Source organism: Pezoporus occidentalis, unplaced genomic scaffold (assembly GCF_034315485.1).
Source record: "Pezoporus occidentalis ecotype Australia unplaced genomic scaffold, CSIRO_AGI_Poc_V1 ctg56, whole genome shotgun sequence".
In the NCBI taxonomy this organism is placed as follows: domain Eukaryota; kingdom Metazoa; phylum Chordata; class Aves; order Psittaciformes; family Psittacidae; genus Pezoporus; species Pezoporus occidentalis.
The window spans coordinates 14,519-29,082 of record NW_026915899.1 but is presented as its reverse complement, the minus strand read 5'-3'; the positions used below and the strand labels follow the sequence as shown (position 1 = coordinate 29,082).

The 14,564-nt window shown below is 37.0% G+C and overlaps 1 protein-coding gene across 6 annotated transcripts in view; it reads right to left on the bottom strand.

The window, feature by feature from the left end:
• KMT2E (lysine methyltransferase 2E (inactive)) overlaps positions 1-14,564 on the bottom strand; it is a 57,751-nt gene that overhangs the window by 31,210 nt on the left and 11,977 nt on the right. For 5 of the 6 annotated variants that reach the window (XM_062638259.1, XM_062638258.1, XM_062638263.1 and 2 more), the window contains 3 exons: positions 9,140-9,324; positions 1,005-1,116; positions 425-654 (listed from right to left, as the gene is read on the bottom strand). In XM_062638259.1, the coding sequence (XP_062494243.1) occupies positions 425-654; positions 1,005-1,116; positions 9,140-9,210 (413 nt within the window). In that variant the 5' untranslated portion in view covers positions 9,211-9,324. Of the gene's footprint in view, positions 1-424; positions 655-1,004; positions 1,117-9,139; positions 9,328-14,564 lie in introns of all 6 variants that reach the window. The other variant, XM_062638260.1, reaches the window with a different exon arrangement.

Sequence of the window (14,564 nt, the reverse complement as noted above, 5' to 3'; positions counted from 1 at the left end):
CTTAAGCACAAACATGGAAATTAAATGTTTAAAATTCAGCTTCTCCAGGAAGAATCCAGGTTAATCTTTTCACAGCTATGAAAATTCTTAAAACTGTGTCCTTTAAAAATAAAGAATTCCTATTACAAAGATCATGCACAGAGAAACCAGTGTTTGAGAAGTTTCTTTCAGCTTATTTTGCATTCTGCAAGTTACTTGATTCACATATACATAATTTACCAAGATGCTTTACTGCTCAGTACATGTAGATTAGGAACTAATCCCTAGGCTTTTATTTCATTATATTAATTACTTGAACAAAACAAAGATTTTTTTTTTTTTTGGGGGGGGAGAATACCTTTATTAAACAACAATGCACAAGAAAAGGCACAAATTAGTTTTTTTAAGTAATTTCTACCTTTTAAATTATTTTAATATCTATTACCTGCATTTGTCACAACAGATCATATATCCATCATCATGTGTAAAGCCACAAATGCATCTGGTAATATCAGTTCCATAGCTTCCATCCTCTGACGTACTGATGGTAGTGGCACTGGAGGTTTCATCGAAGTTGGGAGTGGTAAATATGCCTACTTCATTCTTGCTTATAAGCACTGATGGAGGAGGAGAAGCCGGAGGTGTTGGAGGCGGCCGAGCACCATAGTTATGGTCCTAGATTTTTGTGGAAAAGTAAGTTATAGCTCTTAAAATGTTCATACACTGAAGGTTATTTAAGCCAAAGTAAGAATTCACTTTGTAAAAGACTTCAGAGACTTATTTTTTAGTTAAGTTCAAAATTTTGTTTCTGCCACTGCTCATGCTTGTTTTCTACCTTCTCAACTATGCTTTACCTGTAAGCGCATCACGTTCTGTATTCCGTTTCTAATCAACCATCTTTAGTCAACCTACCCAACTCCCAGTAAGATATAAAAATGTCAACATGAATCAGAGTTTTTTTCAGTTTAGAACAGCACATTTTACGTAATCTATTTTTTTTACAGAATACTTAGCATGAAACTTACTGCATAGGGCAAACCAATGTAACTGTGTGAATGCGAGCTGCTGGTATACAACTGGTGCGGGTAACTGTTTGATTTTTCAACTACCACAGGGCTAGCTTCTACAGATTCTGGTCTGCAAGGCAAAAGAAGAAAAAATAAATGCAATTAATATGTCATTTATATTAATAGATTAAAGGCACTTGTTGCACAACTTCTGATTAATTGCCTGATGATTCTGTTTAAAGGAGCATACAAAGCAGGATGGGGTGGACACAGACCCCCAAACAGCTCCCTCACTCCAAAAAAAATAAAGGGTGGTAGGAGAGGGATAACCAAACACTCTCATTTAAAATTAAGCTTCCAGAGCAGCAGAGAATTTATGCCTCTTCAAAGCGACAAAATTTTTCTCTCAAAAAAGTGCATGCTAGATCACATGACATAACCTGCAAATCTGGGACAGAAAAGCATGTTACACACTTCGTCAGGGAGTCATCAGGACGTATGCCCATGCCTGGAGAGTTGTAACAGAAGCTGCAGAAAGGACTTCAGCTTAATTATGTCAAAAGATAGAAGCTGAGATGCAACTGCAAACTGTCACAGGCCTACACCACCACCAATACTATTCAGTTCTGCAATGACATCTAGTGGCCGCATTACTGCACCCCCACAAGCATCCATACAGACCCGTAGTCAAGGCAGAAGGGTGCGGTTTCTGCAAACACAAATCACAAGTAGGGCAAACCTACGTAAAAAGGCAGCTTCACGATTTATCTTGAAATAGAAGAAAAAAAGAGGGTAAGAAATTGCGAGAGAGGGTTTGGTAGTGAAAAGCAGCACCTTCTTTAATAGGCAAACTACGGTTTATATGCACTAAACTGCAACATGAAAGACAAAAAGATAAGGCGTACTAAAACAGATCTTTCTGAGCACAAGAAATTATACTTTATTACTCTTCTTCAGCAGTTACATTCATATGTGCATGCATGCAAGCACTTATATAGACACTCTCATGTCAGAGACAACTTTCAGTTCAGTAACTTGTAGCTTTTTCACTGCAGCATATGACTTAATCACGCCAGGACAAGCTTCAAATTAATTTATTTACCTAATTATTCTGGGTTTGCCTGGGTTTTAGTTGGTTGGGTTTTTTGGTTTGTTTTTTTTTTTTTTTTTGGTTGGTTAGTTTTGGGAGGTTTTGGTTGGGCTGGTTTTTGTGTTTGTTTTTCCTTGAAAGGCAGGACAAAGTATCAATATTGAAAAGGCTTTTGACCTGCATCACAGATCAAGCCTTGTTCACTTTCTAACTTTAGTTTCATTATGTATGAAGTCTACTTTCCACCAGAAACATTCTAATTCCTTGAACTGAGTTTTTACATAAAGTTATTGATTCTTAAGTTTAAAGAAAAAAACAAAGCATTTTTTCTTTGATGGCAATATATTAAGTAGAGGCTTTTCTGTTATGCCATGAAGCGGTACTAATTTGATTTAAAAGGCCACCAGGAACTTACATTTGCTGGTAACATTTTTTTCTATGAATATAGTAAGCCATTAGCTTTCCAAAAACAATACACAGTATTTTCATGTCTGCTTGAAAGCACCCTACTACTAATGGGCCCATTTCCCCATGTGATCATTACTACATGATCATTACTAATTTGATCATTACTACATGATCAAATTAAAGTCATCACCCAGTAGTGTTTTAACTATTACTTTTTTTAAGTTTCTACAATCCAAAGAAAAAAAAAAAAAAACGAACCACCACCATCTTTTTTTGACACCATTAATGAGTAAGAGTCACCAGGCTCCATTTTTTTCAGGGAGTGAGCAAACATGTGAGTGCACAAATCATGTTACGTACTGACATTAGAAATACAACTTCTGACCAGCATGAGATAAAACCCAACTCTGACAACACTCGCCCTTCGTTACCAACCCAGAAAAATCCTCATTTACTCTCTTACACCGCTCCTCAACTTGAAAACGATTTTATTCAGTTTGTTGGAATTATCTTCTAGAAGCAGCTCATACTTGCCAGGTTGAAACCCATGACTTAAAAAAAACCAAAAACAAACCAACAAACCAAACCAAAACCCCCAAAAAACACCCAAACAATGGAAAAACCAAACCACCAGATGGAAGATGGAAAAGCTGTGCTTTTCCAAGAGATTTGCCTTTACCTATTTACAAATGCATTTGTGCAGCAGTCATACACCATTAATATCATCCGATTAATCCTTCTGTTGATCTAGCCAACCAAAATGCCTATGAACGAGTCACTACCCACTCATCCATCACAGCTAGGGCAGAAATTAACTTATCTTTCTCCAGTTCAAGATGGTCTTGGAACACTGTATTTCTTCTATTGCTACTCTCCAACATCTATTCTATGGGACAAACAGTAGCACAGTTACTCTTACCCCCTATGCATTCAAGGCACAACACAGGTCCCGTTTGTATCAGTATATGGAAAATACTCGGCTTTCAGAGCAGGAAGTGGGGAATTCAGGTACTATCCATCCTTCAGCAATGCCACAATTAATACAGGAGAGTTTCCTTCATTAAAATTAAGAATTACCATGACCTAAATACCAGCTATTTCAACACAGGCGCATTCAGTGAAAGATACCAGAATGGAAATGTCCTAAAAAAAAAAAAAAAAAAAAAAAGGGAGAGCTCTGACACTGACTACAAAAATTAAAAAGGCATTCTAAATCTCTTTCAAAATAAGAGGCAAGACTATATACCCTACTCCCTAAAACCATTTCTTCCCACTCTTGGCAATTTATAAACCACTTAAGAGAACCAAATTTAGAGGCATAACAGTTGTGGGAAGCAGAAGCATTAAGCTTCCAAAAATGAAATAAGGAAAACAAATGCATTAATTTCCAACTATTTTAATACTCATGAACTAGATTCAGAGTACAGGGTTAAAAAAGAAAAAAGCACTGCTTTACCTGAGCAAGGAAAGCTAGTAAGAGGGTGGGAGAAAATGAGGTGAGACACAAAGGAAATTAAATATTTGTACTATAAGTTTTAACTTAAATACAAAATTAGAGCAAAACCAGCTTTCAGCAAATGTTTTTCAAATGCTTATCATGGGGGCCGCTGATACTTCTTTGAATTACAATAGATGCTCACCAGAGCTTTGAATATATCTGTTATTGTCCCATTTATCCACTCAAATGCTAAACTGGGGTGGAGAATAGCATGGAGGAGACAGATATAGGAAGGAGGTGGGGCAGCATTCACTGAAGCTAAAAATTAATCAATGTAGGCTTCCACTGCAGTCAGGAGAAAAGCAGTATTCACCCCATAAGCAGCACAGAATGAGTATCATTTCTCCACAGAAGCAGACAACCTTCTAACTTTGGCAGGCAGGTCTGCCAACACTTTAACATGCCCTTCACCAAATTCCTTGTTACACCTCTTCTACCCACCATGCACATGACCCTCATCCTAAACAGCAAACACAACCTTGATGCTACTGTCTGTCCAGAGGACAAGGCCTTCTTAAACAAGCATCTCAGAATTGCAGAGCTTTGGGAAGGAATTTACCTCTTGGTAAAATATTTACTTGTGCAGACGATTCAAGCATGAAACATGACTCAATTTAAAATCAATTTAAAATATTATTTTTACTCAAACAGCAGGGCTCAAGTAGCAAGGTATTAACTACTGTATTAGAGACATCCACCCTAATCTTACCACTGGTATTTTTATGGGCATCCTAAGCAGCTAGTTTTCAGGAAGAAAACGTGTAAGCGTTCAGATGTGAATGAACACTAGGAGCTTTTCCTTGCTTTTATTTTTGAACATAAGCCAGCTCTGTAACACTGAGGTACTAAGCTTGGCAATCTTCTGAGTATACCACATTTTTCAACTTAAACAGCAGCACCTTTAGGGTCTAAGGGAGATACTGATGGTATTTTTAGTTTTCATCAAAAATAATGTTTTCATTACAATATATCTGAATATATTTGAAACTAAAATCCTAATATTATCTGCTAAAATTAACAGATATTACCTTGACAAACTGACCACGGCATTTCGCTAAAATTCATGTACTTTAAGTGTTGTGGTAATTCAAAATGGTGCAAAATATTCAGAAGTAACTAAATAAAAAGCATCAGAAGAAAAGCTTTCCCCGTGCTCCTGGGTTGCAATGATTTAAGACGTTCCTGTAACTTGAGAACAGGAACATAGTATTGTGTCAGATAAATTTAAAAAAGCAAAGCTACCCATATTTTTACACCACCCCCCCCCCCCCCCCCCAAATAATTTTCAGTCTGCAAGTGAAATAACTCGTGTTCTGGGTCATTTCCTACTCTTCGTAAGTATGATGCAAACTGAAGATATTCTGCATGTTGCCAGCAGATGGCATTAGAGAAATTAAATAAGCAATATGAGATCAGACAGTTCAAAAAAACAGTTTCTACACGTGCACAGTTAAGTTACATTAAGAGATCAACTATCAAACATTCTAAGCGCTAGTCATTCTTCTTTAAAAAGTCCTGTCTCCCCATCCATACCTTTTAAATACTGTTTTGCCTCTGACTACGTAATAATAAAAAGAAACCAGGTTTTGATAACACCCAAAATACAGTCAGTCCTTTAGAATCTGGGGCCATCAACCACTTGTATACAAACGGGAAAGAAAAATCTCAATAAAGCTAAAATCTTCTAAGGCAGGTGTGTATCCCAGCTTTCAAGTCACGGTATTTCCTGCAAGTGTCGAAATTCCAGATGAAACCTCTTGCTCCAGCAGGATCAATCTGCCACACGACAGTTTCACAGGTCTAATTGTCAAGGTTTGTTTTCCTTTTGCACCAGCACATGTGAGCAGTATTTGGCTGAAGATCAGCTCAGATGAAGGAATGTAATGTATTTTTTCTGAAAACCAGTATTTCCTATTTCTGATGGGCTTCGCTACCTAGACAACAAAGACTGAGCACTATCTTCTCCACCAGACTGGGTTCTGCTACCTTCAGCATTTTGTAGCAGGCCCTGCAAGTACAGGCTGGCCTGGTACCTGTAGGAAGTGGCAAGCTTCCCACTGTCCTAAAATATATACTAAAACAAGTAAATCCTTGTTTCAGCAACAGTCAAGGGATGACAAGTTTTCATTTAGTGAAGGCTGCAGCAGTAGAGCAGTACCATAAATGGCATTTCACTATGTGTAGCCTATACTCATGCTCTAAACTAGACTAATGCTCTTTTAAGCCAGGAAGTACATTTCGAACCTTCCCAAATAGCTGGCTCTGCTTACTATTACAGTGTGTTTAACAGTAAGAAGTCATATATTCATCTTTCATTTCACTTAAACAGGGAAAGTTTAGACTGGATATAAGGAAGAAGTTCTTTACTGTTAGGGTGGTGAGGCACTGGAATGGGCTGCCCAAGGAAGCTGTGAATGCTCCATCCCTGGTGGTGTTCAAGACCAGGTTGGACAGAGCCTTGGGTGACATGGTTTGGTGTGAGGTGTCCCTGCCATGGCAGGGTGGTTGGAACTAGATGATCTTAAGGTCCTTTCCAACCCTAACTATTCTATGATTCTAAATAAAGGCAAACTATGTATGCGTTCTGACTGTTACGGCACTACAAAGACAAATGCACCACTGGAGAGCTCATTTATATACAAGTTAACATAAGAGACAGAACATTTCACCAGTTCAGTGATCTTAAGGTCCTTTCCAACCCTAACTATTCTGTGATTTTATGATTCTCAAGGTGTTCAAACCTTTTAATGAGTTAATTTTCCATGTAGCTATTTGCTATGATAATTAAATTAATATGTGAAGCTACATAATCACATAAACTATCCACCTTTTTAATAGGCTCATACCTTAGAGTGAAGCATAAGGAAAAAACTGTAGGCGCTAAGAGTCTATCCTAAACTATTTTCCTAGGCTCCTTCTCCTACATAATCAGGTTTGCCACTCCCCCATTCCTGTGTTTGCTCATGCTTCAGCAACCGATGAAGCAATATCAGACCTGTCAGTCACAGTGAAGAAATTCCAACTCCTCCCTTTTCAGAAAACCCCAGAACTTGCTCAAAGACAATTTTTATCACTATCAATACAATGTATATCCAACTTGCTACTCTCTAGCAGAAAATGTACAAAATACATGTAAATCACATCTATGGTGACAGAAAAAGTTTACAACTGTGCAAGATGGTAGGTTAGAGAGACACCCTTGCGCCACACTTCAGACAGTGACACAGCTTTTAAATCAGTGTAATCCAATTCACACAGCTACACATTTATCAGCGTAAGTACTGCAGAGATGACAAGAATTAATCTAATTGCTAACAGTCACTTAAAATCTGAAAAAAAAGTAGTTGCTAACTGGGCTGCCATGCTGCAGTATCAAGCAAACAATACACTGAGAACTCTATCTTGTTTATACTAACAACTACATTTATTTTAATTTCAGCATAGCATGCTGTGTGTGTAAGGAATGTCAGCAACCTCGGGAATCATGACCTTCTCTAAACATAAAAGTAAACCACAGAAAAAGATAATGAAGAGACCTGTGAATGGGTCACTGAAGTTAAAAAAGTTTCTGCACCAAAGAAACTAGTGTTCGCGATACAAGAGATCAACAAAACAGCTTTAGAAGTTTAATGTGGCAAAAAGCTTTAAACTGCATATTCTTGGTTTTCTTTAGATAAATGAGAGAAACATCCTTTTAAAAAGCTGCTCAAGAGTTCTGCTTGCAGCGCATAATGTTTCATTCAGTTTTGAAGGAAACCCATTAGCTTCTTAAATTTAGTAGTATTACATAGCTCACTCTCAAGCAAAGAGAGTAAGGTATTTAAATTTTAGTTATTTATTGCACCTGTTAAATGAACAACCATTTTAGGAAGTATATTTCCAATTTCTGAAAGATTTTAAGCATGTATGTAAAGGAAGTCTAATCCATTGTTTCAGCTTCTGAAACAAGCAAATGCATTTTTGTGGTAACCCAAGATAAGGAAAATCTTTAACATTACTAAACAAAGGTCCAGAGGAAGGCACAGAGTACTAGCATCTCAAGTGGTTAAAAAAAACAGAACAAAAAAAAATCCAATCCAAACATACCAAAACTCAATTTAATATATGATCAATTCAGTATTTTAATAGATGCAAGAAACAAAGTGGTGTGCTTTTTCTGTATGCATATGCAAAGAAGTACCAAAGATTAACCATGGATTACACAAATTCTCTTTATCTTTAAACTATAGTATCTTTTGACACTTATCTTTTCCAAAAACACTCACCTGTCATATATTCTACTAATACAAAAGCAATAGAGAAAACAAGAAAAACAAACAAAAAACCAAAACCCACAAACAAAAAACCAACCAAAACCAGATACTATTCTGAAATATGCAGGGCTCAATAAGGTAAGGTACCTATGTACAGTGGTGAAAGGATAACACCACCTCAGTCTTTTACCTCTTCAAAGTCAAGTTATCCAAAATGCTATTTATCTTCTCACAATTCCACAGGTAAGTCAGTAACAGACACAAAGGTGTTTGACAGGAAAAATCTCCAGTCAGAGATCAACAATACCTAAGCCTTAGCCTATCCATACTCTAGAGATTCAGACAATACTAGAGAGAAGACAACACACAAAAAACCAACCCCCCCCAAAAAACTAACAACTCCCTGCCAAAACAAACAAAACCCCACAACTCCCCCTCAAAACCTCCTAATCCCAGAAATTCACCATGCTTATTTCATGTAAAGAAGGTTTCCTGAATTCAGGATTTCGTTAGCTCTTTGTAATCCTTAATAACCAATGATTAACAAGTAAATTTCTACTAGCTTTTCAACATAAAAATTTTGGGAAAACATGGTATTAGACAATTCAGCTAAGCAAAGTATTTTAAGTATGAAAAGCAAGTGAGGTAGCATCTATATTTCTTCATCTGATAAGCAAGGAAAATATGCATCTGTAGAACACTTTAGCTTCTCTTCTTTGCTCCCCCTGAAGAGGAAGAAACTGACTTACATTAATAACTGTCACTTTATTCTTAAATAATCAAAGATTCAATAAAACTAAGGAGACTCCTAAAGCTTCTCTTTCAGCTGCATGGAAAAAGTAGAGCAGGGGCAGGAGAAGAAAAAAATGGTAAGAAAACTTACAACTTATGTTCACATACTTACTCTGAGCCTGCAGCCATTTCCAAATAAGAAGTATCTGCTGTGTCAACCCCCAACGGGATCACTATGCTCATGACGTTCGTTTCTGATAAATTCGATTACTACGGAGTCCTATGCATTGGTATCCAAAACACTGGGGCATGCCAGCCACAGTGCTCATTGCAAACATCTAAGTGCATCCACAAACCCTGTTAAAATAAAAACAATGAAAGAAAGCAGAAGATTGAGTCAGTTCACTTTAAAACCAGGAAATTTTACATCACATGTTTTTTAACAAAATAATCACTTTTATCTGTTGCAATGATCTCACCAGTTTTATTTTACCCAAGCAAAAGGAAAATATTCTATCTTCTTCAAAAGTTAACTTCAAATACACTTATTTTTTAAGACCTTGATGATCTTAAAGACTGAACTTAATATTACAAACTGACAAAAATAATAATTTAGTGAAGAAAATAAAATCATCACATTCACTGAGGTGACAAAGACTCACTGAATGCAAAGTACATTTGCTTACTGCTGTGTGCTGACAGAGCCTAGTTGCTGTACCTTTCAGCAGAAACCTGGTTACAGAATTTTTCAAGTATTTCTTAGCATTGTTCACTTTTGTTTTGCACTTAGAAACACCAAAACAAAGAAAAAACCACCAAACAAACCCACACAACTTTCTATGTCCCTAATACTAAGGACTTCAAAGGAAACAATGCCATAACTTCCATTCAGTACTTTTTAAAAACCAAAATCATTCTAATAATTTGCAATAGTAATAGAAAACAACTTCCATCCCATTTTAATAGATCACCATCAGGAGATATTATACCCACTGGGTGCCACTGCTAGAAGTGATTTTATTTTTTTTTAAAGTAGTAAACTGAAAAGCATCAGCAGCAGCTTTTGACTGTAGAGCAAAGCTGCAATTCACTCGACTGTCAGAAGTAAACACAACAATCCTGCCTGTATGCCAGTCACTCCTTGTCTGTCACCCACTGAGTAGGACAGAACACCCAACCAAGTCTAAGAGAGATATACATAGCACCTCAGCTGTCCCTATTCACAGGTCAGTAAACTAATGCACCTTTATAGACTAATCCACAAGTTACTAAGCAATTGAAGCAAAATATCCCCTATCTTCAGTAGCTGCACAATGTGTAACTGCAAACTCCTCCCAGAATTTCAAGAACACAGACCACTTTGCAATGAAGCACATACAGTACCTAATAAATACACTTCTCCCGTCTGACAAAGCATAGTATCTTAGCTGAAGTCTCCAAAAGCCCAGCAGTTTTGAGATAAACATATTTTAACACACTCATTCTTGTCAAACACTAGATTGTCAAGAAAAAACACGTAATGAGCCTGTAGTAAAAAATGGGGCACTTACAAAAGGGAAATCAGACAAGCATTGTGGATTTAAATCTGAATTTGTGTCTTTTATTGATAAAGTCAGTATCTTCAGGATGATGCAATGGCATCTACAAGGCATCTCTAAGATATGAGCTTGCAGAAAGTCATCTAACTTCTTAGAATTTATCTCACTATTGAAGTTTGACAATTAACATCAAACATCTTGGCATGCTCTGAAGTGCCTAAACCTCATTCTCCCTCTAGACAGCAGAAGTTCTGTCTTGGTCCCATTACACAAGTCACCAAATACAATCAACTGGAAAGTAACCAGGCCACTGGGTTATCTCACTTTCCTCATTTAAACACTGACCATCTTCCTATCAAATACCACAAATGTCAAATTGTGTCACTAGCTACACATGAAGTTAAGGGGAAATCATAAAATTTTCAAGAATATGCAGGAAGAAAAGCTTGTTAAGCCAAAAGCAGGTATAGAATATTATTAGTACCAGGCATAAAAGAAATCACAAGCACCTGTTTACAGTTTAAGTGACCACCCATTCTGGCACCACAGTCTACTCAGAATAGACCCTTGAATATCCTCATCTACAGCTTACAGAAAACATCAAATTACCATTTTGCTCTCCTAAAAAAGCAAAAAATTTATATTAATGCCTACCCAATAATTGAAAGGAAACCATCAATTTAGTCCTCATAAATCGGTTATCACAGGTTAAGGGTTGTTCCACTGCCATCTGCACCTCCGCTAGCAAATCATCACCGTAACACATTTTATGCTTGCTACTACATAATTCTGAAAACCAGTTTTTACGTATTTCCAAGTAGGTCTAAAAGACATCATGGACACCACTGCTGGGATCATGATCCTCACTTAGGATGTTTCTCGCTCTTAAAACTGATTTTGGTGGTGGTATAGTTTTTCCTAACTGAATGTTCTTCAAACGCTTCCAACCAGGTAAAGTAACAACTGGAAATTAATGTAGGAAAAAATGCCTGGGAGGCTGATGGAAGTGAAGAATCTGCCTTAGACAGCTGCCTCACGGGCTGTGACACCTGCAAACCTATATAAACAAGTAAGACTACCCAGCATATTCAAGTGACCTTCGCTGTCAACACAGAAAGATGCAGTTACCAAATCTGAGAATCAAGTGAAATTTGTTTGGATCTTTTAAGTAAGGCAGAGGAAAAGAAGAGCACTGTGTGTACGTTTTTAGAGCTGTGTATAGACAGAAAATTAATAGCTAATGCACGGTACAAATAATGCCATCATCTCTGACCAAGCAAATGCATCACCACTCTTGTATGGAAGAAGAAAAAAAAAAAAGGGACAGGGTGCAGAGCCAAGATAAACTTTTTGCAACTGAAACACGGCACAAAGCCGTAGTCAGAATTCACTTAAAAATTCTGAAACTAATCTATGCAGAATAAAATCAGGAACTTGAATTAAAATTTTGCCAGTGTTAAAGTGAAGTTGTTTCACCTAAAAGGAAGCAGAGTATGATTGTAATACCACCTCACTATTATTTACCACCTTAACTTTTCAGGTCTTCACCATGCTCACAGAAGTGCAAAACCCTGCAGTGCTCTTCCTCTGCCTAGAGTTAAGAGGAAGGACGGCAGTCTCCAGCTCACAATACCTACACAGACAAATTAACTCAAACAAACACAGGTCATTATTTATTAGTAGCAATCCTCAACAAATTCCCACAGTGGCGACAGGGAAGACCCAGAATAAATTCATTATATGATGCCCACTTATTAACAGAACTGTGACCTTACAGGCCATCCAACCATGAACTCGCCAGTGATGTCAGATTTGGGGTGAAGAAAATCTTGTCATGACACACCAAAATATTCCCAGCATTTTTACTGGATTATACTACAAAAATTGTAAAGTTCAGAACAGAAAATAACGTAACCACTGGGGATCTTTCTTCCTTACCCACCTTAAAAGTGAACACTTATCCTTTGAAGCCTGGTATTTAGATGAGTCATAAAAATACTACCTGATATCATAATACGGAACTATCCAGTTTCTGCAAGTACCTATCTACTTCAAATCATTATTCTTTCACAACTCTGACAATCTGTCACCCATGGCCTTTAAGAAACTGTTTTCATAGATGCATTTCATCTAAATAATTGGCCAGGAGGTGTGAAGGGTGCTAGAGAAGTCTGCCTACAATCCAAGCAGATTATACACACCTTACTGTTTAAAGAAAGTCTTTCTTCAAGCAGTACACTAATTTGAAAATTAGGAAGACCACACTGGTTCATCCAGTTAATTTTAGGATCATACGGTTCAAAGACACTATATAAAAACTGCTGGTCCAATGACCAGCACTTTTTGGGCAAAGCAGCCCATCTACTGTACCTCAATCCCAACAGTAGAGGCCCCCCAATTTTGTTAGGGCCCACTCTACTCTTTTACTGACAATACACTGTAAGCTTTGACAGAATTTTGGCAATTTCTTAGATTCATGAAATTTTCTTCATTATCATCCTACCAGCACAGCTTTATTGTATGAAAACACACTCCTTATTTGAACAATTTTTGCTTTTATTTAATGGCTGTTAAAAGGTTTATCTTGCCTGAATAATATGATTTTTATCAGGGGTGGAGGGAAGTGATAACAAAACCAAAAACACACACCAAACCACTTATCTTATGCAAGATCAACCTTCTGCAAGGAACCTATCACACTTCATCATTCAATCACATTGGTTTACATTTTCTACGGCAGTTCCTGTTGTCTCTAGAGAATACACAGGAGCTTTCTCATTTAACAGCCATATCTAGTCTAAAACATTTGAAGCTTCACCATACTTCTCATGATCCTCTTCGTTTACGACACTAGAACAACTGTTTTAAATGAATTGTGCTCTAACAACAGAAGTGTAAGAGCACAATACATTCCAGATTACTGATGTGTGGCTTTGTACAAAGAACATCATTTATGCATTAAACAAGAGAAAATAACTTACATATTATCCCTGAGGTATTCCACTTACACAACATTATTCTGTGGTCTAACAAAGACCACATGCTTCCTTTATGCCATGTCCTTTTAAGATCAATTGTGTGACAGCAGAACTAAAAACTTTACTTTTTCCCTAGTACATGGAGGGAAAAAGAAAACAAAATATAAAGGGCTCAGCTCTTGAATCAGAAAGTAAATGGGTAATCTTCTGAAATTACATCTCTATTTTTGAACCTAATGCTACAGAGTCCAAACATTCAAAATGAAATCCAGTTGCTATAATCAGATGTTGGCAGAAAGGCACTCCAGGCCTACTTTATCAGCATGTCCTTTTTTCCCTGCTTCGACTTGCTTCTTGTAGGACCATCAAAAGATACATAGAACAGTTTCAGGAAATGAGCAGATGACGGATCACCTAGACAGAAAGTACACTTGAAAAATAAGAACTTGAAGTCTAGCCAGACTGTCCAGATGACTCCAACAAGGTTTCATAATCCTAGCTATCAATCATCCTCTAAGTGTCAAGAGCCCAGACAAATTCTTCCATGGCATTTTCCATATCACTTTCTTTTTGTTTCTTTTTTTTTTTAATGGGGTTTTGCTTGGTTTTGAGGTTTTTTCCTAAGAAGGTAGGAAAACTAATTTTTTAAAACACTTAGCTACTTGCATTTTCTTTTATAGATTCAGAAACTGAGTTCCCAGTACTTACATTCAAATAGAAAGTATCAATATAAATCTTATCAGAAAACTCTGACTTACCTTTATTTTTATTAACTATGAAGCATATTTTTCAAGCCAGAAGAGACCAAAGAGTACTGGGAACAGTACAACTCACATGGTTATATGCTATACTGGTAGCTCACCTCCGCAAGATATTTAACCTTTTTTAAGGGAGAGGGAAGAGGAAATAGTACTAAGCAGGCTGTCAGAATCTATTCAGCAGATGCAAGAATACTAAAGCTCTCATATGGGGATGCAAAGCTTCATAACAATCGAAGATAAGAGGTTGTGGCAGCAGCAGTAACAACATTTTTGCCTTAATGATAAAAAAACTTACGCAAAAAATAATGCATCAAGGTAAT